General features: G+C 38.0%; 2 protein-coding genes across 4 annotated transcripts in view; one reads left to right on the forward strand and one right to left on the reverse strand.

Moving 5' to 3' along the window:
* Window positions 1–25,872, reverse strand: part of LOC131692042 (serine/threonine-protein kinase NLK) — a 307,702-nt gene that overhangs the window by 213,690 nt on the left and 68,140 nt on the right. The gene's annotated exons all lie outside the window — the stretch shown is intronic.
* Window positions 22,864–24,237, forward strand: LOC131692043 (uncharacterized). The gene is made up of 3 exons (XM_058978879.1): window positions 22,864–23,209; window positions 23,307–23,728; window positions 23,788–24,237. The coding sequence occupies exons 1-3, from the start codon at window positions 22,952–22,954 to the stop codon at window positions 23,900–23,902; spliced, it is 795 nt and encodes a 264-aa protein (XP_058834862.1). The 5' UTR covers window positions 22,864–22,951; the 3' UTR covers window positions 23,903–24,237.

The raw sequence follows: 25,872 nt of genomic DNA on the forward strand, positions 1-25,872 counted from the left end.
AAATTCGTTTTGATGAGCTTTTTGTAGAAATAGCAACAGCTTTGATAGAATCAGATAAGCAAAAATTCCAATTTTTGATTTTTAAGGAGACTTACAAAAAATAAACACAATAAAAGTATTTGTGTGCATTTCTGTTGATACTATAGTGTTCTAATAGGCTAATTGAAGTGTCACAAAGATCCCCAATATTTTAAAATGAATCGCAAGTATACACAACCATCTTAACAGCGTGTCGGTTTTACCCTAACCATAGGGTGTTTGTTGGGGTTTTACCCCAACAGCGCACATTTTTTTATAAAAGCGATTAAAAATATTGAATTTCTCAAACTCGTCTTCAATGCACCTAGTTGATCATAGGACAGGCCGATAATAATAGGTACTGAAAAATGTGGTGATTTGAAAAGCTTTGGTTCGGTTAAAACCTTAAAATCTACCAACGAAATTTAACATCCAGAAGAGTATGAACGCTGCTGTCGTATGTTTTGTTTATTTTTATGACATTCGGCGTACTAACGTAAATCCAATTTTTCTTCAAATGCTCTAAATAAACGTACTAATAATAATGAATCATCATGAAATGAATAAAAATTTGGTTTCTAGGAAATGTTGTGGGGTGTCGGTTTTACCCACAGTGTCGATTTTTCCCACAATTCCCCTATATATAGTATATAGTCCCTTTGGCGATTGTTTACTTTTTTGGTCCCACCTATCAGCATTGAAGTATCGCCCTTACGTTTTTTTACAATACCAATTTTACAATTGGTGGGGGTTTGGTGAAAATCGATCATACTGTCCAAACGGCATAATTCCGAAACCGTAATTTTTGAAGTTTTAAAATTATGCAGAATTAATTTTTCAGAAAATAGTAACAAGCAAAAAAGTACCAAAGTCCAAAAAAATCAATTTTTGTCAAACGTAATTTTTTCGAGTTTACATCAAATCTCAATATTTCATGCATTATAATGTCATTTGGCATCAAAAATACAAATTTGATTTTGAAAATTTTTCATTTCAGTTTATATTGGAATTTGCTGTGTGATTGCACTCTTCAACTCGTAACTCCGGATCCGGATGTCCAATCAATAAAAAAATCAATTACAGCCGATGGGAAGATTGTACCTTTCATTTGAGACTAACTTTGTGCAAATCGATCCAGCCATCTCTGATTAACAGAGGTCATATTTTTTTCCACATACACACATACTCACACATACATACAGACATGCATACACACACAGACATTTTCCGATCTCGACGAACTGAGTCGATTAGCATATGACACTCGGCCCTCCCGGTCGGGATTAGATCGACGAATTTTAGAGTGAATGAGAAAGGCAAAAACATTTTTAGCAAATGTTGAAATTTATGCATTTTTTGGTGAGTAGTTCTATGTTTCATAGACATTAAATCAATTTTAACTTCGCTTCCTATTAAATAAAGACCCTTATTACAGTACATCTCTACAAAAACGAGATCAATTTGAAAATAAATCTGAGGATTATGATTGATTACAGAACTCTGGAATTTTCTATTGGAATGTTTTCAGGCAGAAATTTGATATTGATGCTATTAGATAACTGTGAAATCAAGACCAAGAGATCAGTTACATATCAGAACCCCATTCCGACAATTTATCAAAAGTCCTCATGATGTTTACAACAACAGGTTATCAATCTACGGATCAGATAATTGTTATTGTAATATTAAATTAAATCAGTCTGCATCAATAAATTTTCAACTTCAATCCAATATTTTTTTTTGGGTGTGGGGGGGAGGGGGTTGTATGGTGTTAAACCCCAAAACCTTCTCTTGGCTACGCCGTTGCTTGGAGTTATTTATTTCGCTTTTCATTTTCCGATATGTTTCAGATCGATCCGATGGTTATAAGTTGGAAAAATTGCAGTCAGAAGGTTCGCACAAATGAACATTTTTGTACTGATAAGTTATCAAGTTCCTTCCAGACAACTTGGAAGTGTTCGGTGATTATTTCTAGCGGTTGTAGATAGTAAAATGAAATATAAAATTCGTTTTATCGAAATAATGTTTGGCTTATTTCAATGGATTATTACTATATTTAACAATAAATAGGTGACAAAGAGTAATCAACAAACAACAAGCCATAACTTTTAAAGTATTCAAAATAGATATTTGAAGTCTTCAGTAAAGTTATTCGCAAAAGTAAGAGCTACAAATTTGCTGAAGGCATCATTTCGATATAATCACTTTCAAGAAAATTTATGAAAATATCTCACTCATAGGGGAATTAATCAGCAAAAGCACAATACCAAAAGAAAGGGCATATTGCCTCCATTAAATTCTCCGAAGATACTATTGACCTAAAATAAGCCGTTTTGGCGTTAATAATAGATTACATGTTTTTGGTCATATATCTGGCAATGGGAAATGATAAAAATCTTTCGTCCGCATTTAATGTTAAATATCTCTTTTGATAATAGTCCGATTTCAACAATCTATAGCTTGTTCGAAAGGTATTCGTTAAAGCTGTCTAAAAACATATAAATTGTTAATCTATATTGTCAATTTCGGCAGATAATTCAAAAAAACTGCAAAAAACGCCATTTTTGCGCATTCAAACATTCATATCTTGGAAACTAAACATCAGAATCAAAAACAAATTAATAGCGTTCATACTGTTTTTTAGTTCTTTCATTTAAAATTGGTTTGGATAAGATCGGTTCAGCCATTGCTGAGAAACACGAATGAGAATTTGTCCGTTACATACACACACACACAGACACACACACACACACAGACACACACACACACACACACACACACACAGACATTGTCCCAAATCGTCGAGCTGAGTCGATTGGTATATAAGACTCGGCCCTCCGGGCCTCGGAAATAATCTTGAAAGTTTGAGCGAATTCTATACATTTCTTTTATAAGAAATGTAAAAACTGAAAATTTCAAAATTGTAACTATCTGTCTGCTGGACTTAAAATTATGTTGTCCCAATTTATCCGGTCTGACTATCTGTCCTACTCTATGCAATTAAAAAGGTAGTTCCAAACAAGTTTTAAATGGAACAATAAGTAGAACGGTGGTGTACACCAATTTAAATTTTAAAACGAAACTGTTTTAAATTATAAAACAAATTGTTCTACTAAGGATGTAATTGTTTCAGTTCTACATTGGAGCTTATCATATTGAATATTTTTTTCTGGACAGACCAACCTATTTTTGCAGGAGGGATCATCTAAATAATGCCAATCAGCTAATGAGATGATTGACTAATTTAAATAATAGATTAGCCACCTGCATCTTCATCATTCACTAGCAAGGATAAAGGATAAGGTAGAAGGAAAGTATTGATGCTTCACCTACTTAACGGAAGGACGAAGACTCATCAAACTCTTACATAGGTGTCGCGGAGTTGGAGCTATAGAAGGGCATAAGGTCTAGGATTCGCTCCAACCAAGCGGCGCTACCTGTTCATGAATACGCAAACTTTTTATCACAAAAGTACAGACATTCCAGAACACGTTTGCTAAAAAATATAACAGACCAAACATCTCCAACATAATCGGTGTGAAAAAGTAACCATTAACGATTGTTGTTATTCAATGATCCGCATGATCACGTGCGTCGCACCCCGTCAAAATTTCGACTAATATACCGGACCTCGGTGCAGTGCTACTATAAATATAATCAATGGATTTGCCTGATCGCGATTTGCTGCGAAACCACTTTCACGATCGCGATCCGTCACGGTTTCACGGTTTCGATAATGAAAGCCTCTCCGCAAGTCCATGTGAACAGTATAACCGATAAGACAACCTACAACACGGAGAAAAAAAGTAACAGCATTCCCCCGCCCCAACATGATTAGTTTCACGTGTATGTAGTTGAAGGTACAGGCACAATGTTTGATTACCTCATGTACCAATCACCACGTCCCGAAAAGAAGCAGTTCGTTTGCATACTTCGTACATAATTTGCTGCTGTTTTCGTCTGCTGACCAGCTCTCTTTCCCTCTCTTGCGGCGTGTAGCTACATGGCGCGCACTTCATTCAATTTTCTAAAAAAATATTCCAACGCACTCCACCTCATTCATGAATCATGACGACAGCCTGCAACTGTTTAGTGCATCGTTCATTTGTCAGAAGATAGCGACAGCTAACAAACCATTCTTCCAACTACCAAGTGAGACAGACTTCGTCGAGTCGGCTTTTGTAGAAACAGGTGCAGCTACTCGACCCTGCCCCGACCATTGAAACATTGGGAGCACAGAACGCAATCACATAAATGTATTACAGAAGGAGTGTCGAGTTTTTTTTCGGTGGGTCCAACCCCGAATCCGGTTCAAGGGCCGCAAACTAGCTGGCTAGCTTGGTAATGGCAGTGAACCGCAAGCATTGATAATTCATTTCTATCTCCTCGCACAAACCACCAATTACTGCTTCTATTTCGTTTACCATCGCTGACTGCTAAATGCTACCGGGCCGTCACTCGAACGGTCTACTGTCCCTCAACTCGAATCGAACATAAACCACCGGCGCGCCGGTGGAGACATGGGCCGTTCCACTCTTCCGTCGCGCTGCCGAACGGACTGAACTTCCATCAGCCGGGTGATATATCGCGTGTCCACGGTCAGATACACTAAACGGCGTTTATGGGTATGTGTGCACGTTCATGTGCTTGTGTGTAGTAGCACTTATAACTGAACCGATACGGCAACAAAAAGCATTCAACAGGTACTTACATTATAACCAACCCAATGGTGTTCAGGTTGCCGGAATTATGTTGAAAAAATAGGACTGAGCAAAAACTAGAGAAACTCAAACAAGTGTCTATACTGCCGGTGTAATAAAATAGTGCAATGTTTATTGGAAAAATATTGAACAAATGTTTCAGTCAAGTTATGACAAATACGAATCAATATAGTGAGAAAAGGTTCGCTTAAGTTTTAATATAAATGACCGCAGTTTTTTGCCAATAGGGGAACAAATTGTATACTGTAGATTGTAGAGAAAATGAAGGGACAAGGAGAACTAAAAAAACTGTAAAAAATTCTGGAACGCATCTCCAAATATTTTACAAATTTTTAAGTCATAAAGCAGCTGCTCGCTTGGCTTTTTATTAAAATAATAAAAAACCGTTGGAAGATGGATTTCGAATAAAATACTATTTTACGAAAATAGCATACCATAATTCGAGAAAATTTTCCAATAGTTCTTTCAGAAATGGCTTTAGAATTATCACGGTTCCTTGTTTATGAATATTATGTTTATTTTCGGAATATCAGACGTTTTGATATAAACAAAGAGGGACGGGATCCAATACGGAAAAAGATTCACTTCCGGTGCGACTTTCAACGAGGCGACACGTCTGGCCTGGTGCGGGAAAAAATGAATTTCGCACTGGAGGAGTCAATTATTTTTCGTGGCTGGACCGGTGTGATGCCGCATCGGGATGATCACCACTAGTCAAAAGTATTTCTCGACTTGTTTTTATCAAAAGGTCAAACAGAAGAAATCTAGAGAAAATTTAGAATAGGACTAAGTAACATTGAGAACCTCTCTTTGTTTACTTTCTGTTTCGATTATTACCATAACACACTTTGCATTAATTTACCAGTACATATCGAAAGCCGATGATTATTACAAGAATATTATGTAAAGAGTTGAGTACTAAATGTTTAAACGACCGAGTAATGAACAGAAGAGAAAGACCCCAAAGCACATCTCTCATTGTTACTTACGTCCTATTCCAAATATTCTCTAGAAATAAGAAAAAGAAGTCCAAAGCAATGCGAACCGCCATAGTTTGATCATCGACAGCGGTGTCAAGAAATAGGAAACCATCAATGTACACAAGAAATAAGAAACTAACCTAAAATGCACAAATCCATCAGAGCGTCAGAGGATCAGGAAAACATCAACACTTCGCCTTTTACGAGGAAAAACAACGCCACGAGAAATTACAATTTTGATGTGAAGCTGTCAGAGCTATTAAAAATGAGAGCCAGTCTGTGCAAGGCAGAAACAAAAAACCATCCATCTGCAAACAAATATATTAATTTAATGATATCGTAAAAGGCTCACTCTGGCAGTTGCAGCAGCAGCAGCACGTGCTTCCTGAGCTATGGCCGGTGGCTTCATTTTCCCTCTCACACACATATTACGGTACGATGCGTACGCGGATTCGATGGAAAATTCTTACATTTTCTCAACTGGAACATTTTCTTTTGCCTGTGTGCGCCGGCTGGGCAAGTATTATGTATATATGTTGCACATATTTCACGGTCGCATCAATCCGGCAAAGGCTCACAGTAATAATCATCATCAGCATCTATTTCGCTCTCGTTTAACAACACGCAAGATATGGAGGATTTTTCTTTTCTTTTGGGAACAGCCAACACAGAAGAGACCACCCTTCTCTCCACTCCACTCACCCACCCATAGCCGCCACTCGTACTGGTGCAAAACCGCACAACCGACTAAGGTGTAGCTTGTTAATGGTATGATAAATTTGCAGCATTTGTTTTCTTTTACTTGTTTTTCCTTCGCGGCTGGTGAGCAATGAAAATCGAAAATAACAGATGTCGATGCACCGTAGCAATTGTTAAATAAATACATAAGCGGCGCATCAGGTGCATGGCGCTATGCGATTGACAACTTTCTATAATGATTTATTTTTTGCGTAATATCACAGTTCCTGGGAGAAGTGTTGGAATGTTTGATAAAAAAAAATCTTGTTCCGTTATAGCAATTTTACAGTTACTATTCAGGGCATGTGTCGGGCAGACATTCACTTCCTTTCGTTTTCTCAACGTTTCTATGGAGTTTCGAGTTGTACATTAAAGAATAGTTTACCATTCTGAAAAAAATGTTAGTGGTGGAAATCACTAGAAACTGCATTTTCACTATGAAACTATGAAATGGGTTTCATCAGGTATTACAAGGCGAAAGGACCCATTTAACTATTCAATGTCTCATACACCAAGCAAGAAGATAATATAGATAAATGCATAGAGGTTCACATACCTCATATAAGTAAAGTTTTTTTCGAGAGTTGTTCTACTGGAGCTGTAGAGCTAGGTTCTCGGAAGGGCTCCCCGTCAGAATCACACACTACAATTTGTACACGAGACAAGCGAATGGCGCCCACTAAAACACTGCTTTAGGCCAATTGTAGAGAGCCGTGCTCTGAGTGTGATATTCGTTGTACGGTAGAGATGGTCGGGTTCGGGTTTTTAAACCCGAAACCCGAACCCGACCCGAACCCGACGGGTTTCGGGTCGGGTTCGGGTTTGTTTAATTTAAATTTAACGGGTTCGGGTCGGGTTCGGGTTTTTCGCATTTAAAATGTTCGGGTTCGGGTCGGATTCGGGTTTTTAGCTTTTAAAATTCTCGGGCTCGGGTCGGGTTCGGGTATTCCGATTTTCAAACTTACGGGTTCGGGTCGGGTTCGGGTCCGACAAAATAAAAATTCTCGGGTTCAAAATAAATTATTGCCAAATTGTTGAAAAGTGTAATATTGGACGCTTTTTGAACGATTCGGCCCAATGCTCAACAACTTGAACCAATGCATGTCGTTAGTTGCACCTTTTCATAGGGCGTGTAGAAATATTCAATTAAAAGTTTAAAAGTATTAAGGCTTCTGACAGCCCATTTAGGGGAGACTGAGGAGACTTGATCCCCTTTTTTATTTTTCAGTCTGACTCCGTGGAATGATAAAAAACTATGTATTTTTTTGTAGTTTTATATTGTTTCTAGGGATGACTAATAATCATAAAAAAATTACATGGAAAAATTATACTGGACATGAGCTATGAGCATTTCTGGAAGACAACAAAAAATGGAAAATTCTTAGATTAGTGGAGACTCGATCCCTAATTTGGGGACACTTGGTTCCTTTATGAAAACGTGTTTAAAAGAGCATGTAGGGTAATAAGCCTATTTTTGCCCTGTTTCTACTATCATCCTACCCATCTGAAGACTTTGGTTAGAGCAGCGTCTGCCATCTTTGCTCAACGCATTGACTCAAATGGTATTGCGATAATGGGGGTACTCGATTAGAGATTTTGCTGCGCTCAAACAGAAGATTCACACCATTCTCAAGACAATTTTGTTATTATATTGGCTCTTAATAAGAGGCGAATGACCTTAACGTTAAAACCTCTATAAACGAAATAAAAAAATGGACCTTAATAACAAATCAAAGACGCTGAAATAATAAAATTATTGTAGTAATAATGTGGTACCCTTCTTAATAGGGCAAAAACGGGTACATTACCCCATTCAATTTTATAAATGAATTGTAGTATTGATTAAATTGTTATGATTAGATTTTGTTATTTTTGTTACTACATATTACGCATCCCTCACCTGATTTTTTTACGAATTCCCCAAATCTCCGTGCAATTATTTAAAAGCTGTCTTTATTACGGTTGAGGAACGTCAAATATGGGATGAATGGTTGCTACGTATACTGTAGTAAACAATTACAGTTATGTTTCTTTACGATGAAACGTTCATTTTTGACATTTTTTTATGACAACAATGACTTTAATTGTTCTGGTGTGAATTTGGTTATTTTCAGTGGTGTGTATGAAGTATGGCGAAGGGGATCAAATCTCCACGAATTTGAAGGGATCAAGTGAACCCATAGCATCTATTTCAGCAAACTTTAGTAAAAATATAGTTGAACAAAAGAATCAGCTCAATCATAACGTATTCATATAATTGACATTCTCCTGTAATTCTGTATGCAAAAGTAGAGTATGTAGTGGGTGATTTTATCAATTTTATAAAAGTTTGAAAATTTGAAAAATAAATCTTCTTCAGTTCTTCTGAGACTTTTTTTTTTAAATCGGTAAAAATTCGGTTACACAAAAGTCCAATTTATTTTTTCTGTGTTAATGAAATTTATGTTTAGATAAAACTACGCAACTTTATAGTATATTCGATTAATGTATTCTGATCCGCCTTTGAGTTACAATGATGGGATCAAGTCTCCCCGGGGATCAAGTCTCCTCAGTCTCCCCTACAACTAAATATGCAAAGCAAACCAAAGGAGTATTTGTTTTCATTACAAAATACCTAACTTAACTCGGTTTTTGCAGTGCAAAATATTTATCCATCACGAAATAATTCGGCGCCTTTTCTTTTGAACGGGAATAGAAAGGCTTATAATCTTTTCTACTTCCAATAAAAAAGAAATTGTGTCGAATTATTTCGTGACGAAAACTAAACATTGCACTGCAAAACCGTTTGAGGTTAGGTATCTTGCGGTGAAAACAAATAAAATTCTTTTGGCGTATCATTGCACCTGTGGTTGTAAATGAGCTGTCAGATAGCATGTATGTATGGTAACGCTGCCTCTTATTCCGAGGTGTCAGTTGATTATGACAAACACTACAAAATTTCGCCTCTGTGTTGCATCATAGTTCTGTTAAATTTGTTCAAAATGGAGGCAAAAGTGTGTCGTACCGGAAATGCGAAAAAAGTTCAAATAACTAAATCTGAAGTTGAATCCTTGTTGAATAACAAGAATGCGCGTGTGTCTCATATCGATAAAACAGACAAGAAGTCCGAAGTGTGGAAAAAATTTAAGGGTTTGGCAGTGGACGGGGCTCAAATCGATTTTGTATGGTGCAGCGAGTGTGAGGCTGTTCTGTCGTATAACAATGAAAAAACTGGCACTAAATCGTTGAAAACTCATTTATCTGTTCATTCCCGCAAAATCCAGCAACAAGCAAATGTTTCGCATCAAGCAAAAATCACAGATTTTGTGAAAAAAGATACTGTGCCTCAGAAAGAAATTCTTCGAATAAAACAAGTCCTTGTTCGAGGACTAGCGATAGATCTACTACCATTGCGCAGCATCGAAGGAAGCGGACTCCGTACAATTTGCCAAGAATTTATAAATATCGGTGCGAGATTCGGTTTGTGTGATATAGATGATATCATGCAAAGTCGTCACACATTGAAGAGAAACCGTCTTACTGAAGTAAGAGCTCGTAACTTCGAGGCCGTCAAACTGAGTATCCAAGAGGCTCCGTCATTTCCAAAATTGTGTTTCACATTTGACCTATGGTCGGACAAGTACAAACAACAAAACTTTTTGTCATTGTCTGCACACTATTTTGACAAACACGGAGGTTTAAAGTCGCCATGTCTTGCATTGCCTAGCTTTGATGAGAAAAAGTCAATCGAAAATATCCGTAACCGAATACTAAAAGTTTTGGAAGATTTTTTCGACGACGATGAGTGTGCAAAGCTGGTGTTCAATAATTCATCCAGTGTAACCGACGGAGGAAGCAACGTTAAAACCGTTTTCAATCAACGATACGCATGTCAATGCCATTGCATCAACCTCATAATAACTCATCTTCTCGATGAATCCGATTTGAAAGAGAATTTTCCTGTTATCTACGAGTCGCTCGAAGCAGTAAAAAAAACTCGTGACATACATGAAAAGATCTGGCCTGAACATTAGGTTGAGTAAATCCTTAAAACAGGCGGTTCCAACTCGTTGGAACTCCACCTTGACTATGTTACTATCATATCAAGACGTGGCGGATGAATTGCATTCTTTGCTTCTGGGAATAAAGCAACAATCGCGGCTTTATTCTATAAACGATACCCTGATCGCAGAATTAGTAACTTTGCTGAAACCATTCGAAACGTATACGAAACTATTGAGTCGCGAAAAACAGGCCACTTTCCATCTCGTGCCTCGGGTTCATAAGCAGCTTTTAAAACATGTTTCCATCTTGAAGCATGGCTCATCGAAATATATCCCTGTTGAGATGTACGAGAAATGCGAACGCCTATGTCAACGGTACTTGGAGACCAAGCCAGAACACTATTGCGCGAGTTTGCTTGTACCAGTGTGAGTATATCAATCATTGAAATACATCAAACAAATTCAAACAAACTTTTATTACAGGTTTCGAAAGTTGAAGTTTGCCGAAGAAAGTGTCCGATCAACAGTATATGCTGAGTTTCGTAGAATGATTAGCGCTACTGAAATACACGAAGAGGATATCGACATAGTACCTGAGCCTTTGGCAAAGAAGAAAAAATTTGAAGATGAGGATCTAGACTCAGATAGCGAGGGAGAGATTACAACCGATCAACACGTTGATGAGTTCGATAAATATATCGAATTTCATTTTTCAAGTAAGTTTAATGTAAATGATAAATATGTCTTCATTGCTGTAAGATTAATTCGTTATTCAAGGTTCTGAATTCGGTAGCGATAACTTTGTCATTGAAAATTTCAACGTATCTGAGTTCTGGCAGAAACAGGCGAAAACGTTTCCTCGCATATCAAAAATCGCCTCCTGGCTACTGGCGATTCCTGCTTCATCAACGTCAGACGAAAGAACTTTCTCGACAACAGGAGCAACATTAGGACCAAGACGAACAAATCTATCAGCTGGTACACTAGAATCTCTAACATTTCTTCATATGAATAGAGACTTCGGGTACTAGTTTGAATAGATGATACAAAATATGATAAAAGCACTGAAATGTATTCTGAAAGAAAAAAGCTGTTCCAAACTGTGCATTATTTCCTTTTATGTCTACTGCAATCAATTACTGAAATTTCAAAATAAAAAGCTGAGTTAGAAGCATCAAAACACTTACTCCAAATGTGAAATTAAAGGATAACGGGAAAACAGTAGAAGCGTAAGAATTGTACAATAAGTCAGTTAAAACTGGATTAACACGGCATATACAACCATGCGATATTTATTACAATATTTATATATCGCATAGTTGACATAATTTACTCATAATTCATCCCTATGCAATTGTATTATCATCATAGTATATTTCTTTAGGCCTTAACTACAAAAATGTAGGCGCGTACAGAGATAAGTTTTGTAAAAAAAATCTGTTAAGCTGTTCAGCATTACGACAGGATCCTTTTTTTTAACGAATGTGATTTGCACTCTTTATGATAGCAAAATCAAATATTTACAAAAAATGCAGGATAAGGCTAATTTTCACTCAACTTTTCGAACTCGAATCCATTCAAAAAATTTTAATCATTTTTTCCACAGGATCATATACTTATATATGCAATAATATCACATATAACTGTACTGGCCATTCAAATCGATAACCGGGTTTTGATATTGGCTATTTTGCGAAAGTGTTAGGAAATTTTTTGACAAAGCGGCGTAGACGGTGTACGAAAAGGCAAATATCACTTCAAGTTCAGTGAATAACACAAAACTATAATCCATCTACGACCGGAAAAGGACAAATGCACTTTTGAAAGGCTCAAAAAACTTCTCTTCGCCGACGTAATTATTTCTGGATACACCCGAGTGTCTATTGATGCATGAACTAAAGTTTCGCTTCCTTTTAGCAGTGCTATGCATTTGGAAAATAAGTTTCGACCAATACGTGTCCAAGATCAAGAAAATGAATATCAAATAGAGTAAAACAAAAATACTCATCAAACTATCGCATAGGAATTAATAAATAACAAACATGACGCGTAATCTCTTCCATAAATTTATCTTTGTATTTCACTTTCCTGCCGCGTTACATATTTTAAATTTTTTCTTAGACACATTACTTGTGGTCAACGCTCCGACCATGAAGGATGCGAGTAATTTTTCCATGTTGTGGTTTCAACAATTTCGATATAGAAAAATCTATAGCTAATAGTTTATAAACAAACACAAATCACATAATGGCTCTTCTTATATGTTATGAGTCGAAGCTAAGGATCACAGAAACAATATAGCGCGATCTGAGAAATTAACTACTCAAATCTAAGCAGGACTGCGCTTGGAGTCGTGAACAGTTCCGACGATAAAGGTCCATCTTTATTGTGCAAATAATTGAACGGTAATAGTTTTTTGAATGTCACGATTATTATGCTGTCCAATTTGAAACGAACAGAACAGATCCACTTGTTTATCATTGTTTTCTCTGTCAAACACAGCGATGCCAGATGAGAACACAATATGTCTTCATTTTGAAGACATTTGAAAGGTTGTGAAGACAGGTTTTTCATTTTGAAGGCAATTTTTTCGGATGTCTGACTGATTTTTGGGAGAAGTCTGACTCAAAATCTAAAACCGATTCAGAATCCTGGTCGTTGAAGACAAAATGAAGACGTTTTTAGGAAATGTGAAGACATTTGAAAAAGTACCTGGTATCCCTGCGCTTGACAACATGAGACTATAGTTACTATATTCAAAGTGTGGCGGAGACACTGACGAGAACCAATTGCAATGAGATAGATTCTACATAGGTGCAGTAATGCTATTACTCTCGCTCAATTTGTGTAACTTTAATACGTACATTGAAAATAATCGACAAGATAAAACCATATGCAATTAAACATCACATGTTAAAAAGAAAAATAAATGATTTCCCTTTGAATTTCACATGAAAATCCATTAAAAAGCATTTCATATGGCGTTTCAAATTAAATTCAAACAAATTCCACGCGAATACGACATATTTATCCACTGAATGTTCATTGCCATGCTATTGAGTCGTAAAGTATGAACTTTCCACATGACTTTCGCTTGAAAATCATGTAGTGCATTTCCACATGTAAAACAATTGATTTCGCCAATTCTTCTGCCAATGAAATCTGCAAGCAAAACAAAATGATATTCACGTGTAATTAATTTGGAAAATTTAGTCAATGGTATTTCTTATGATTTTGATGTGCTTTTCACACCATGTTCGCATGAATTTCATTTGAAACCCATATTTCCCACACTCGCATGGATATTCAAGTGGCAACCGTGTGCATTTCATGTGTTTGTGGATTGAAATAATTCAATAGATTTCCACATGATGTTAACGTGTTAATTTTTTTCATTGAAATACTGTCTATCTCGAGATAATCTACGATTTCGTCGAGTTGCTGCTATATGGAATACACTCGAGAGCGATCGAAACAAAAACAAACCACAAAACGTTTTCTCACTCGCACTGATGCAAATTAGATAGGCGCGTAATTCAATGTGGCGAATGGCTGAAAAGTCGCAATATGGATTTAAGAAAAGATTCGCAGTGAGTTTCGATTCCCATATACTTTCTACAATTTTTTCGGTTGCTACTACATTCAAATATGACGTTCACCACCACCTTTTAATACAGCACATTGGAGCGAGCGAGTATTACGTCACAAATCGTTCTGTTTTTGCATACGTCCAGAATAGAAAAAAAATATTTAAAAAAAGTCAAATTTCGTCATGTGACACCGACAAATGTCTGTGCCTAGATAAAAACAGTTTATCTTCGAATGCGTTTCGCATGTTGTCACTTGCTCTCGACATTGAAAAAAAAACGTTCGGTTGGGGCAGGGCCAATTTTCCACGATAAAATTTGTCTGGGAATTGACAGTTGGGTTTGATAATTCCTTTGCGATTTTGTCGGATGTCGATGACACCTGAGAAACGTCCCGATAGGCAGGCGAAATCGCTCAACACGGATCCAATAATGGACGTCCGTTAAACGATCTGGTGGATGCCGTCCAACATTGGTCCATTGAGGTACCTACATTAGGTGATTTTGCAGGAGTTAAGCAAAGCAAATTTGTTGACAAAACTTACTGCTGAATTGTCAAACAAACGTCTACTGGATTGTCTAAATATTGAAGACAGAATTGAAGATGTTTACAAGGAGTGATTGGCTCAGGTCCACATTATCTGATTCTCCTAAATCTAAATCTTTGGAAATGGATTGAGTTCTCCAAATATAAAATGATCGGGTCGGGTTTTTCAAATTTTAAATTTTCGGGTTCGGGTCGGGTTCGGGTGTTTCAATTTCAAATCACTCGGGTTCGGGTCGGGCTCGGGTTTTTCACATTTTTAAATTTCGGGTTCGGGTCGGGCTCGGATATTTTGATATAAAATTTTTCGGGTTCGGGTTAGAAAAATATGAACCCGACCATCTCTATTGTACGGTTCATGTATGTGCGGGCGTAGGGACTCGCGATAGCGTGTATCATCGCGAAGGGCTCGAGCATTTGTACGATAACGTGTTCGATCGCGTATGCGTTTGTATGTCGCGTGTGCTAACGTGTATGTAACTTCGCGTGTATAAATTCTATTTTATAACCGTGCGCCTTTCCCATATTCGCGTGTGTTCTAGAATGATCGCGCGCGGACCGTGAATCTGATACTTAATTTTTCGTGTGCGGTTCAGATGCTAGAAGAAAGTGGGTTCTTCAATATCACTAGAGTTCCCAGTCATGCCACCGTAGAACATGTGGTCTAGTGGATATGACCTTTATTTTTTGATTGGTCCAACTGGATGTATGGACCTAAGTTGCTAGAAGAGTAAAGATTTCCGGACGTGACCGATTCATGATCTCGCGCGTTTGCAGGTTCGCATTTGAGACCGCGTTTGTAACTTCGTATGTACTAAAACGTTCACATAATTACCGGAGCGTTATCAAGTATGCGCGATCGCGAACATAGGTGTGCGTGGATGATCGCGAAGGGCTTAAGCGTTCGTATATCGACGTGTTTGTCGCGTGTACTCGTGTGTATGTGACTTCGCTTGTATAAATTCGATTTTGAAACCCTGCGGCTATTCACATAATCGTGGACTATCATTCATTTAGTTTTCGGTGTACGGATCACATTCTAACAGGAAGTGAGTTACCCTATGTCACTAAAGTTCCCGGTCGTTTCGCCATGGAACGTTTTGTCTAGTGGATATGGGAGTTATTTTTTCTTAATTTTTCAATTTTATTTTTTTGTTATCAATATGGACCTAGACTGTTGGTACCGAGGATAGAGACTTCCGGACGATCCCGGCTCATGATGGCGCGAGCGCGGGAGTTTGTAGGTTGACGCTTGAGATCGCGTTGGTAAGTTTATGAATGCTGAGACGTTCACCTTATCACCGGGTTGTAATCATGTTTGCGAGTTCGTGGGTGTAGGTTGCTTGGAACATCGCGAAGGGGCTCTAACGTTTGTACGCTGACGTGATTTTGTAACATATTCGCGTGTGTTCCTGAATGGTCACGCGAACCGTGAGTCTGATATCAAATTTTCGGTGCGCGGTTAAAACTCTGGCAGAGATTGGGATTCCTTATATCGATAGGTTTCCCGGTCATGTCGCCATGAGACGTGTTGTCTAATAGGTATGAGCGTATTTTCTAAATTGGTCCAGCTGAAGGCACTGACCCAGGCTTCTAGGATCACGGACAGACTTCCGGACGTGATCGATTCGTAATCGCGTGCGCGAGGGCATTTTTGTAGCTTCCCGCTTGAGACCGCGTTTGAGAATGTGTGCGTGTTAAGACGTTCACTATCACCATCTTCCCTGACCCAGCTAACGGCGGGTGTAGACTTGCAGTACAGGACTCGAAAAAAGAAATAAAACACAATATATGAGAGACATAATAGATTAGGCAGGTACAAGATACAGCTGAAGTTATGATCATCATAACTTTAACTTTAATCAGTTATGATTTAAGGTACAAATCCCCGACTACATACGGGGAACGTGCCATTTGAGCCAATATATTCTGATACCTGATACCACACATAGCACATCCTTTCTCAATTATCTATTTGTTATTGGTTGATTGTTGGTTCTGAGCTGGTAAACAGAGGAAAGGCTCACATCAACCCTCCCGGCCTCCTCGATACACCACTATCGAGGCGTATTGTAATCAACATCTTGAAGCGGGCTTCTTATATAAATCAAATCCTGAGTAGTCATATTGATTGGTGGATTCTTAACATGAGAACTAATTAACCTCTTGTAGTAGAACTTGGTGCAAATAGAAACTAAAAAGAGCGACGGTCTTTACATTTAGATAACTCTATAGAATCTATTGTGGCTTGATGATGTTTACAATACCGTCAATCCCATCATCCTGCGAGAGGGCATACCTCGTATAAGAAAAGTTGGACCTTCACAGTGTGCACCTTTAAGCATAAATTAAAGGGTTTTTCCCAATTTAATTTCATTGGGAATATTAGCATATAGCCACAATGGGGTGTTGAACAGTATCAGGAATCAGAATATATTAGTTCAATTGGTATGTTCCTATGTTATTCGGAGATTTGTGCCTTGTCATGTCATCTCGTCATTTTCCTGATAGGAAGGGAAAGGGAGGTGAAAGTAAAAGTTAGCGATTTGAAAAATGACAGCATAATACAATTACAACACAAAATAGTAAACAACTTGGATTCTTCACTCCCGACGGAACAGTGTACCCTAGTGATAAAGCCAATAGCTCTTAAACAATTCTTGTACAAAAATTCGTCTACACACCTAGAAAAAATCGTGCAAATTTACGTCTCCTGACCCTGATATATACGAGTATCAGAAATGGCTTAGTTTTAAGTTTGATTTTATTTTTACATGACGTTGAATTTCGTAAAACAAGTAATTTTGCGTTGCATGTAAAGCATATGTTTCATGTAAAATTAAACGGAACACTGTTATGTTTCCTCATCTCGTAAATTACGGTTTGTTAAACTGTGCCGTTGGATGTACAGTAGAGCTATCGCCTTTCATCTCCTGGGCTAAAAATTTATACATCTATGGATATGGATTGTATAAACACACACACGAACATGTGTACAGACGAAAACCATACAAAGTAACGTATTTTCCAACAAATCTGAATTGATGAAAAGCGTAACCAAATTCGCTTGTTTGCATTCCTTCCATTCATTAATTCCGCGTGATGCTTTTCAATTTGAGTACAAACGTGTATAAATTCTTTTTTATAACCGTTTGATGCTAGAAGAAAGCGAGTTCTTCCATATCCCTAGAGGTGCCGATCACATCGCCATGTTGTCTAGTGGATATGAGCGTTATTTTTGAATTGGTTCAACTGAATGTATGGACCTAAGTTGCAAGGACGGAGGGTGAAGTTTTCCGGATTGATCATGATCGCGCGAGCACGGACGTTGGTGGGTTTGCGTTTGAGACCGCGTTTGTATCTTTGTAAGTACTAAAACGTTCACCTTATTACCGGAGTGTTATCAAGTTTGTGCAATCGCAGGCGTAGGTATGCGTGGTTGGTCGCGAAGGGCTTAAGCGTTCATATGTGAACGTGTTTTGTTTTTGGTGCACGGTTCCCCTTCTGACAGGAAATGAGGTACCCCATATCACTAGACTTCTCGGTCATGTCACCAGATGCAACGAGATCGATTAGAAATGTATAAATTGTCCGATATTATTTTTGGTGTGCATGAATAGTGCAAAAGTGAGCTAATAGAAGAACTCGTCTAAATTCCAGCAAATGGCAATTGCATTCTGATAGAATTTTACTGTACCCTAATTTATCCAATCCGATCTTTCCGAAAGAATAGAATCGAAAGCACAACTTGAACACCGGAAGGATTACCCACTATTTTATCATATACGCCAATTCTGTAGTCATTCCGTGACATAGCTGTCACAAATACTCAGACGAACAGGAGCAGTGCTGCCAGGAAAAAGTTATATGTTGACGACGAATTTTGATGTCTTCGATTTTTGCAATATTTTTGAAAACTGATAAAACCTATCAGTTTAGACTGTCTTCGACTACGTTTTTCACGCAATTAGCCTATTGTGAATATTCTAGGAGAATTGCATTGATCATTCAAAGAAAAAATTAAGCAGCTTTAACACTGCGAGAGAAGAACTTATCTTTATGAAAAAAGGTTTTGTTGGTTTCTTGGCCCCACCATTTTCAAGAAAAAATAGTTTTAGAATCCTAGATGCACTAGAAAAAAATTGGGCATGAAAGGAGTGAAACTGACGCACAAAATATGCTTGATGATGTTTGCAGTACCTTCAAATCTATCAACCTAAGGGAGCGGTGATTGCTGAAAATGAACTTAAAAAAATTAATTCCGAGATAATTAAGATTAACGGTCACTGCATCGAGTTAATGGTCCAGCGTATCGAACACTACGCGTCGCCTTCTAATGATCAACAGGTAGTAATCTATAAATAGTTGCAGCTCAAGCTGTAGTGACCCGATTTAAATGAAATTTTGAAGCATTTTTCCTCAACGTATATACTTTCAGAATATCTAATCGGTTTTGCTCACCATGACAAAAATTTCTAGCTACTTAAGGGAATCTCGAATCAAAACAAAACATAACTACCGGTTTAAACACTCTAACTTGTATAAAAGTTTTCAGCAAGTATATGTGCACAATATTAACTTATAAATAATGCCTGTTTTGCATAGTAACTTTAGTAATAGGAGTAAATCTTATTACCTACTAGAGATTTTAGGTTGGGCATGATTGGGTTTATAAAAATAGATAAAAAAAATTTGGATCAGTTTCCTCAAAATTTACTAGAATTGATTGCTTTCATTTCAATAAATGCGTGATTCTTGATAACGTAGTTAATCACAGCTACTTCTTAAGTTGTAGTTCTCCAATTATGGAATTTTGTAATTTATATAAGGGGAGGTTCTCATTCAAAATTTTCAAAAATTTGATTTTTTTCTTTGCATTTTTTGAAAGGTTTAAGTGTCTACTATATTGTGTTAAACGGAAACAAGTTTTTACAGACCATTGTTTGAAGTGGCGTCCTGGCCGCCATGGGACGCTCTCGAATTGAGATGCGCGTCTCAGGTTCCATGCCATTATCCCCGTCCCAGAATACTTCGCGTTGCACTGTACATGTATACAGGTCTTGAGAGTCTGTAGAGAGCATCGCAGACTAATCGTGCGTTATCAAACAAACACAGAAAACTCGAAAAATTTTGGTCAAAATTGTTAGCGACTTTTTAGTCCGCCATATTGGGATCGCCCTTTTTGATTTTTTTTTATTTTGATACATATTAACTCAAATTCGTGTTTGTAAATCACAAAACCTTTCTTTTCTCGACTTTGGTTGAAATACCACTTATTTTTAGTGGGGGTCCGTTATATTGGCTCGACCAATTTGAATTTTGAAAAACTGACTTCAGATGTCCGTGAATGTCCGAATCCCATAATTCCATGTAATTGTTACATTGCTACTACGAATAATTCATCGAAAGTGTTATATGATATGATTTTTCAAAACTGCGTACAATCTCATTTGAAAACGGGGCAATTTAAAGACTACATCTTTTGAAACTTTGAGAGAAAACCTATAAAATCTACAAATTCTTTGCATTCACTATTTTTAGTGAAGCCTTAAAGCGAAAAAAGGGCTAAAAATCGATCGAAGCTTGAGATCGCACCATTACGTCACATTTGAAGTTTTTCACCCGTTCTTAGGTAATTCCTTCAATAAAATTAGCTTTACGCAGTCTTGAAATTATTATTTGGCTAAAAAATGAATGCTAACCGCTGTACTGTGAAGCCAATTAGAAGCTTACAAATGTCACCGATCAAATAAACAACCTATTCGAAGCCTCAAGCACCAAACATTGACCAGCATCCAGTATGGTAAGCTGTTCGATTAGGTTCTGACGAAACTCAACGGATGAGTTTGTACCGACGATTATACCTATGCGAAAGCTGTTTTTAAGCCAATTCCGGGGCTTAGGCCGGAATAATTACCCGGGGTAATTACCCCTGGTCGCGGCAAGTCTCCTGATTGATTCAAGTTTGTGTTCACGAAAAACAAATATGATTTAGCAAAGGGATCTGTTCCTATGACATGAAAACCATAATAATTATGATAGATAACAAGATTTTTATTAGAAGTAAAGAAGAGAGTAGTCACCCACGACATTGGTCAAATGAAGAATTATAATTGGAATGACTGAAGAAGCTGTGCGCCGGATGAAGAGCCACATCAACAGAAAAGTGCGTGAATTTCTCCGAAATAACAAATTAATTATTTCTGTAAGTTATTTTCGCAAAATAAAATAATCTTTGTTACATCCTTAGAAAAAAAATCCTTAAAAATTTTCCCATTGAAAGAAAGGTTATGTAAATACACGCATTTGAAAGTGCCCCGTTTCAAAAGCCTTTTGCTATTGATTGCAATGAAAGTCTTCCGGCCCTCATTTGCTGATTTCCTGTCAGATAATCAGCAACATAAAACTTCTATCATGAAAGCTGTTTTTAAATCTAATTTGACACACGACACATCGACATCGTCCATAAGCTCCTGATCATACAACTTTAGAACCCACGTTTTGGCTGTAATGTTTTCCTTTGCTGTTCAGATCGAAAACCTTCCCGAGCAGGCATATTTCGAACTGTACTGCGTACAGAACAAAGTTTGTTAACCACAACCCCATTCAAAAGTCCTAGATTTGTTATGAAAAGCTTCCTGAATTTCTAACGCAGTGTCCGGTTTACTGTAGCGCTTCAATGTCTTGATCGTACTTTCAACGTTTCAATACTGCACAAATGATGTTGTTTGGCTATATGACGTGTTTTCATTCCTTATTACCCCTTATTTACATGGCGTAACAATTGGAGAAAATATCAACTTTGTTTAAAAATTTACACAGGAACTCAAGACCACTAGGAGTGCTGTACCGGTAAAAAACAGAGCGTCATTGTTTAATCCTAATACAAGGAAAATGCAGAACATTGGATGAGTCAATGGCAATATGCAAACATCATGTTTTATCATTTTTAAATTAATTGTAATTTTAATTATTTATCACAATCAAATTGAATTCACGTTAAATTCGCACGATGCGTCAATTTGTGAATATAAAACGCGCAAAATTCTCGAAAATCACGATATTCGCACGAGCGTAACAGCCCTGTTTTGGCATGCCAGTTTTACTAAATAGCGCTCTGAAGCGAGCCTAGCGAACACACACGGTAACCCAGAAACGTCGAATTTTGTGAGTTCTAGTAGAGGTGTATTACAGCTATGAAATAGATATATGTGCTTTGCTTAGTATTACCTAAGCAGAGAAATAGCTGGGGGTCCGAATTGGACCATGTCCACCCACTGATCAGCGTATTGAATATAAGCAAAAATTGTCTCAGTAATCAGTAAGAAATTACATGTTAAAGAACCCAAAAGCTTTTGAATTAAAACACTACATGTACGGTAATTATCGTTAACAAGTAAGAATTACTATTTCACGACAGATGTGTTCGGGGGCATTAACTTCATTTTCCGAGTGAGCCGACGCAAAAAAACAACCAGAAGTTGATGATTCAATTTGCCTTCGTCATTACGCGAGGCCCCAGCAAAATTGCTCGAATTTCAGGACCCACTCAAGCAAAACCGCAAATCGTAACCTGACAACTTTTTCCGAGGAAGAATTCAGAAATACACGTGTTTGGTCCTCCCCGCATTGTGTAACTTTCCCAGCACCTTCAATACGTTAAACTTTGAATCCGAGAGCTTCGAACTGCAGTACATCACCTTTCGCTAGACAGTTAGGTTAGCATAGAAAAAGAAAAAAAAATGCAGTAACCAAAACCGAGCAGCGATTCAAATAAAACCTAATCGCGAATGTCTACAGTCGAACAATTTGCCAACAACTTTCGTTGCGGATCGGAAGTCGCTGCTGCAGCGGGAATGGGACCGGGCGGGGGTGGTTGAAAAACTATCGGAAAATTGCATGTGTACAAACGCAGGTCCAAAGCCCCAAGTGAAATGGAAAAAGGGAAAAGAAAATTGCGCGTCGATCGCGTCGAAAATGAAAAATGTGAAAATATGTTGTTTTGTGCACGGGTGTATTAGGCTTAGACACATAGCCAGCCCACATACAGAGGGTCTGGGCGGACGGCTAGCAAGCCAAGATTAAACAGAGCATTCAGTGTACTTTAAAAGGAGATGCATATCAATTGTTGAGGCCAGTATCAGTACGGATTGCAATCGATTAGCAGTGTGCAGTGCAGTGCAAATAAAAGTCTGCCAGATTTTGAGCAAAATTCACCACCGGAACAGCCATTTGGCAAATAGAAACGGACTCTTTTCCCGTGTCGGAAACGAAGCGCGCTTGTGTTGTGGGTGTGTGAAACGAACGTTTGGTAAATTCCAACTAGCTAAAAGTGAATTCATTGTCAACAAGATAAATTAGTGCTACTTACAGAAATACAATGATCAAAATGTCGACAAGAAGCACCGTGCTGGAGTATCTGTTGCTTGCCTCATTCATCACCTCCACACTGTGCGCCTCGGCCGCTGGATTGCGCGGCCAGACCCGTGTGGTCAACAGCAACAAGAACGAGAACAGCTGGTTCAGTGGTGAGCTGAGTGTGCTGCACAAGGTCTACGATGACTGCCAGGATAAGCAAGACTTCACCGGTTGCCTTAAGGGCAAAGCCCTGACGGCCATCTCGCGCGCTATCGACATGGTGAGTGTTGTAAAAGTTACGAACGAACCGAACGTAGCCCTTGTTTGAAAAGAATCATCATAGGTGATAAATACAACGAGTGTTATCTAATCCTTAGGAAACCGTTCAACTAGTCGATGGAGTGTCACTGGTAAAGCAGGAAGTCGCTGAAAACGAGAGCATCCCACTGCTAGCCGATGCCCGTGCTATGAGCGGACTCGGCGAGGTGGATCGCTCAATCCTGGAAAAGGTGAATAAATTCTTCCAGACGCATACCCTGCGCTTTGATCTGCAGAAGCAGGATGGCATCGCTCGTGGTAACAAGAACAAACACCACCGCTATCTGATTGCTGCCTTCTTGACCGCTATGGGAATTGCTGGTCCAATCGGTCTTAAGGTTCTGGCAGCCGTTGCCGGAAAGGCTCTGGTTATCTCCAAGGTTGCCCTCACCATCGCTGGTATCATCGCCTTGAAGAAGATCTTCGCACATGACCATCATGAGGAAACCAGTTTCCAGGTGCACGCTGGACATGACAACAGGTAAGTTTGGGAGACCAAAATTCTGGAAAAGCATTAACAAACGATCGTTATCTACGCAGACGAACTGCCTACGTTGTCCGTAACCCAGCCAAGATGGCCGCCAGCGTCGATCCCTACCGGTACTACTACGAGCAGCAGCAACAGCAACCGCAGCCACAGTACGGTACCATCTAGAAACCATCAGAGCCAAAGCCGGTACAGCCGCCAGTCATCGGTACTATCCGTCCCAGAGGAAACGATTAGCGAACAAGTCCCCCTGTAAATTAATATTTATTTTTAATTTATTGCAAGCGTTAAATTATGGGTAGTTGTACTTTTAAATCAGGTGCAAAGCCTAGAATAGAGGCATCACAGATATTTCCCTTATACCGCAGTATCTTCCCCTGGTTGGAAGATGGTGCGGTTTTGTAAATTATTAGCGAACCACACGATACAGCAAGACAACCAAAAATTAGGCAAAATTTGAAGTCTCCCTCCCCGTAGGATCGAATTAGCAAGTAATAGTAGTAGCAGAGCAACAGAGACGTCAGTCCGCGTGTGATTTTATTGCAATGATTAACACGTTATCAAGTTGATATTTTGTAAGAGGTTTGCAGTGTGAACGATACTCTAAGGTGCGAAAAATAAACGAAACGACAAAAAACGACAATGCACAGTATCACAATCGATACATATACTAGTTACTAGATCCGAAAGAAGCAGTAAGTTAATGACGCACATGTCGACCGTAACCGGTTGTGAACTTTATGAGACAAGATAAGTGTAATATAGAAACCAGTTGAATAAATATATCACAGAACTACCGTTGGTTCGGTTATTGGCTTTTCGTTTTTCCGTCATATGTCTCATGTGTCTAGGCAAGTATTCTATCCATGATTAGATTTGACAAAAAAGAAATCCAAATAATTGCGATGAATAACACTTCCATGTGCAAGGAAGTTCAAGAAATTTTGAAACCTTTCAGTCGCAGTGAAACATTTCAGATTTGAATACATTATGAGCGGTCGGTAGAACTGAACAGTTTATAGATTTTCAATCAAAGCAGAAATTGAATAGGAAGAACATAACTTTTTGAAAACAACGAGTTTGGTTGGAATTTCTGAAATTCAAAGATTGTCCAGAGATCTTCATCGTCATATTTGTGAGTTCTAAAACTACTTATCCATATACGCTTTTATTCCAACTTATCGCCCAGATTCATGATTAATGTTAAATCGTATAAACTCTAAAAAATAAACTGTGATTATCTCTGAATTTTATTACATCACAAAAGCATGTGAACAAAAAAACAGTGCCAACAAAAACAAACAAAAATCGCTATTCATTTTCCTGTAACGGAAATTATGTTGATCGAAATATGTGAAACACAACATTCCTACAACTTCAATTAACACTATAGGTTATCACAGCAGAGCTTGATTTCAGATATTGTAAGGTTTGTCCCTCTCTTCAAGCACTAGAGCCAGCCAAATCTTAGCATTACATTCAATTTGCAGATTTTTTCCCTTCTGTTACAGTAGGCTTTGCAACCAATTCTCAGCGTGCAGGAAAATTGCAAGGCTAGTACAACGATCGCACTAACATTAAGAAACCTTAGGTGCGACTCAAATATGCGCCAACTGTAACCACATTAGTTGACTAAAAAATCTCTACAAAGTGATGTTTTCAGAATTTTGACATTCTGCTTGGTTATTGAGATATTCCGAGAAAAATGCTGAAATTTTTTTTTGCTTCAAACGAATGTGTCTGAGGATTGGCTCAAATTATCTTGGTGTATAACATGTTTTTTGGTAAAACTATATGAGAAACACAATGGCATAATCATTTTCAAAACAAAAATGCACGAATTGTGAGTAAAATGCAGTTTATGTTTTAAACTGGAAATTTAGTATATTTGGCAACACTGTAACCAAAAATAACTATTTTTCTAGATTCTCTGACTCATTTCCTTCAAAATGAATCTCACCGATTGTTAATAGACCAAATGAGGCCAAGCATGTGAATAAAAGTTAATAAATGATGCTATTTTTTCTGTGGAAAATTTGCCATGCACGATTATGACGCGCCATACAAATTTTGTCATCAATACACACCTATGACACGTGTGAGTGCGACTTTCGATTACATTCTCAGTAAAAACTCAC

This window comes from Topomyia yanbarensis, chromosome 3, assembly GCF_030247195.1.
Source record: "Topomyia yanbarensis strain Yona2022 chromosome 3, ASM3024719v1, whole genome shotgun sequence".
Taxonomy (NCBI): domain Eukaryota; kingdom Metazoa; phylum Arthropoda; class Insecta; order Diptera; family Culicidae; genus Topomyia; species Topomyia yanbarensis.

Coding starts and splice junctions, on each gene's coding strand:
- LOC131692043 (XM_058978879.1), top strand. CDS start 22,952: ATGATCAAAATGTCGACAAGAAGCACCGTGCTGGAGTATCTGTTGCTT. Junction 23,210..23,306: donor TCTCGCGCGCTATCGACATG/GTGAGTGTTGTA, acceptor TCTAATCCTTAG/GAAACCGTTCAACTAGTCGA. Junction 23,729..23,787: donor CACGCTGGACATGACAACAG/GTAAGTTTGGGA, acceptor TTATCTACGCAG/ACGAACTGCCTACGTTGTCC.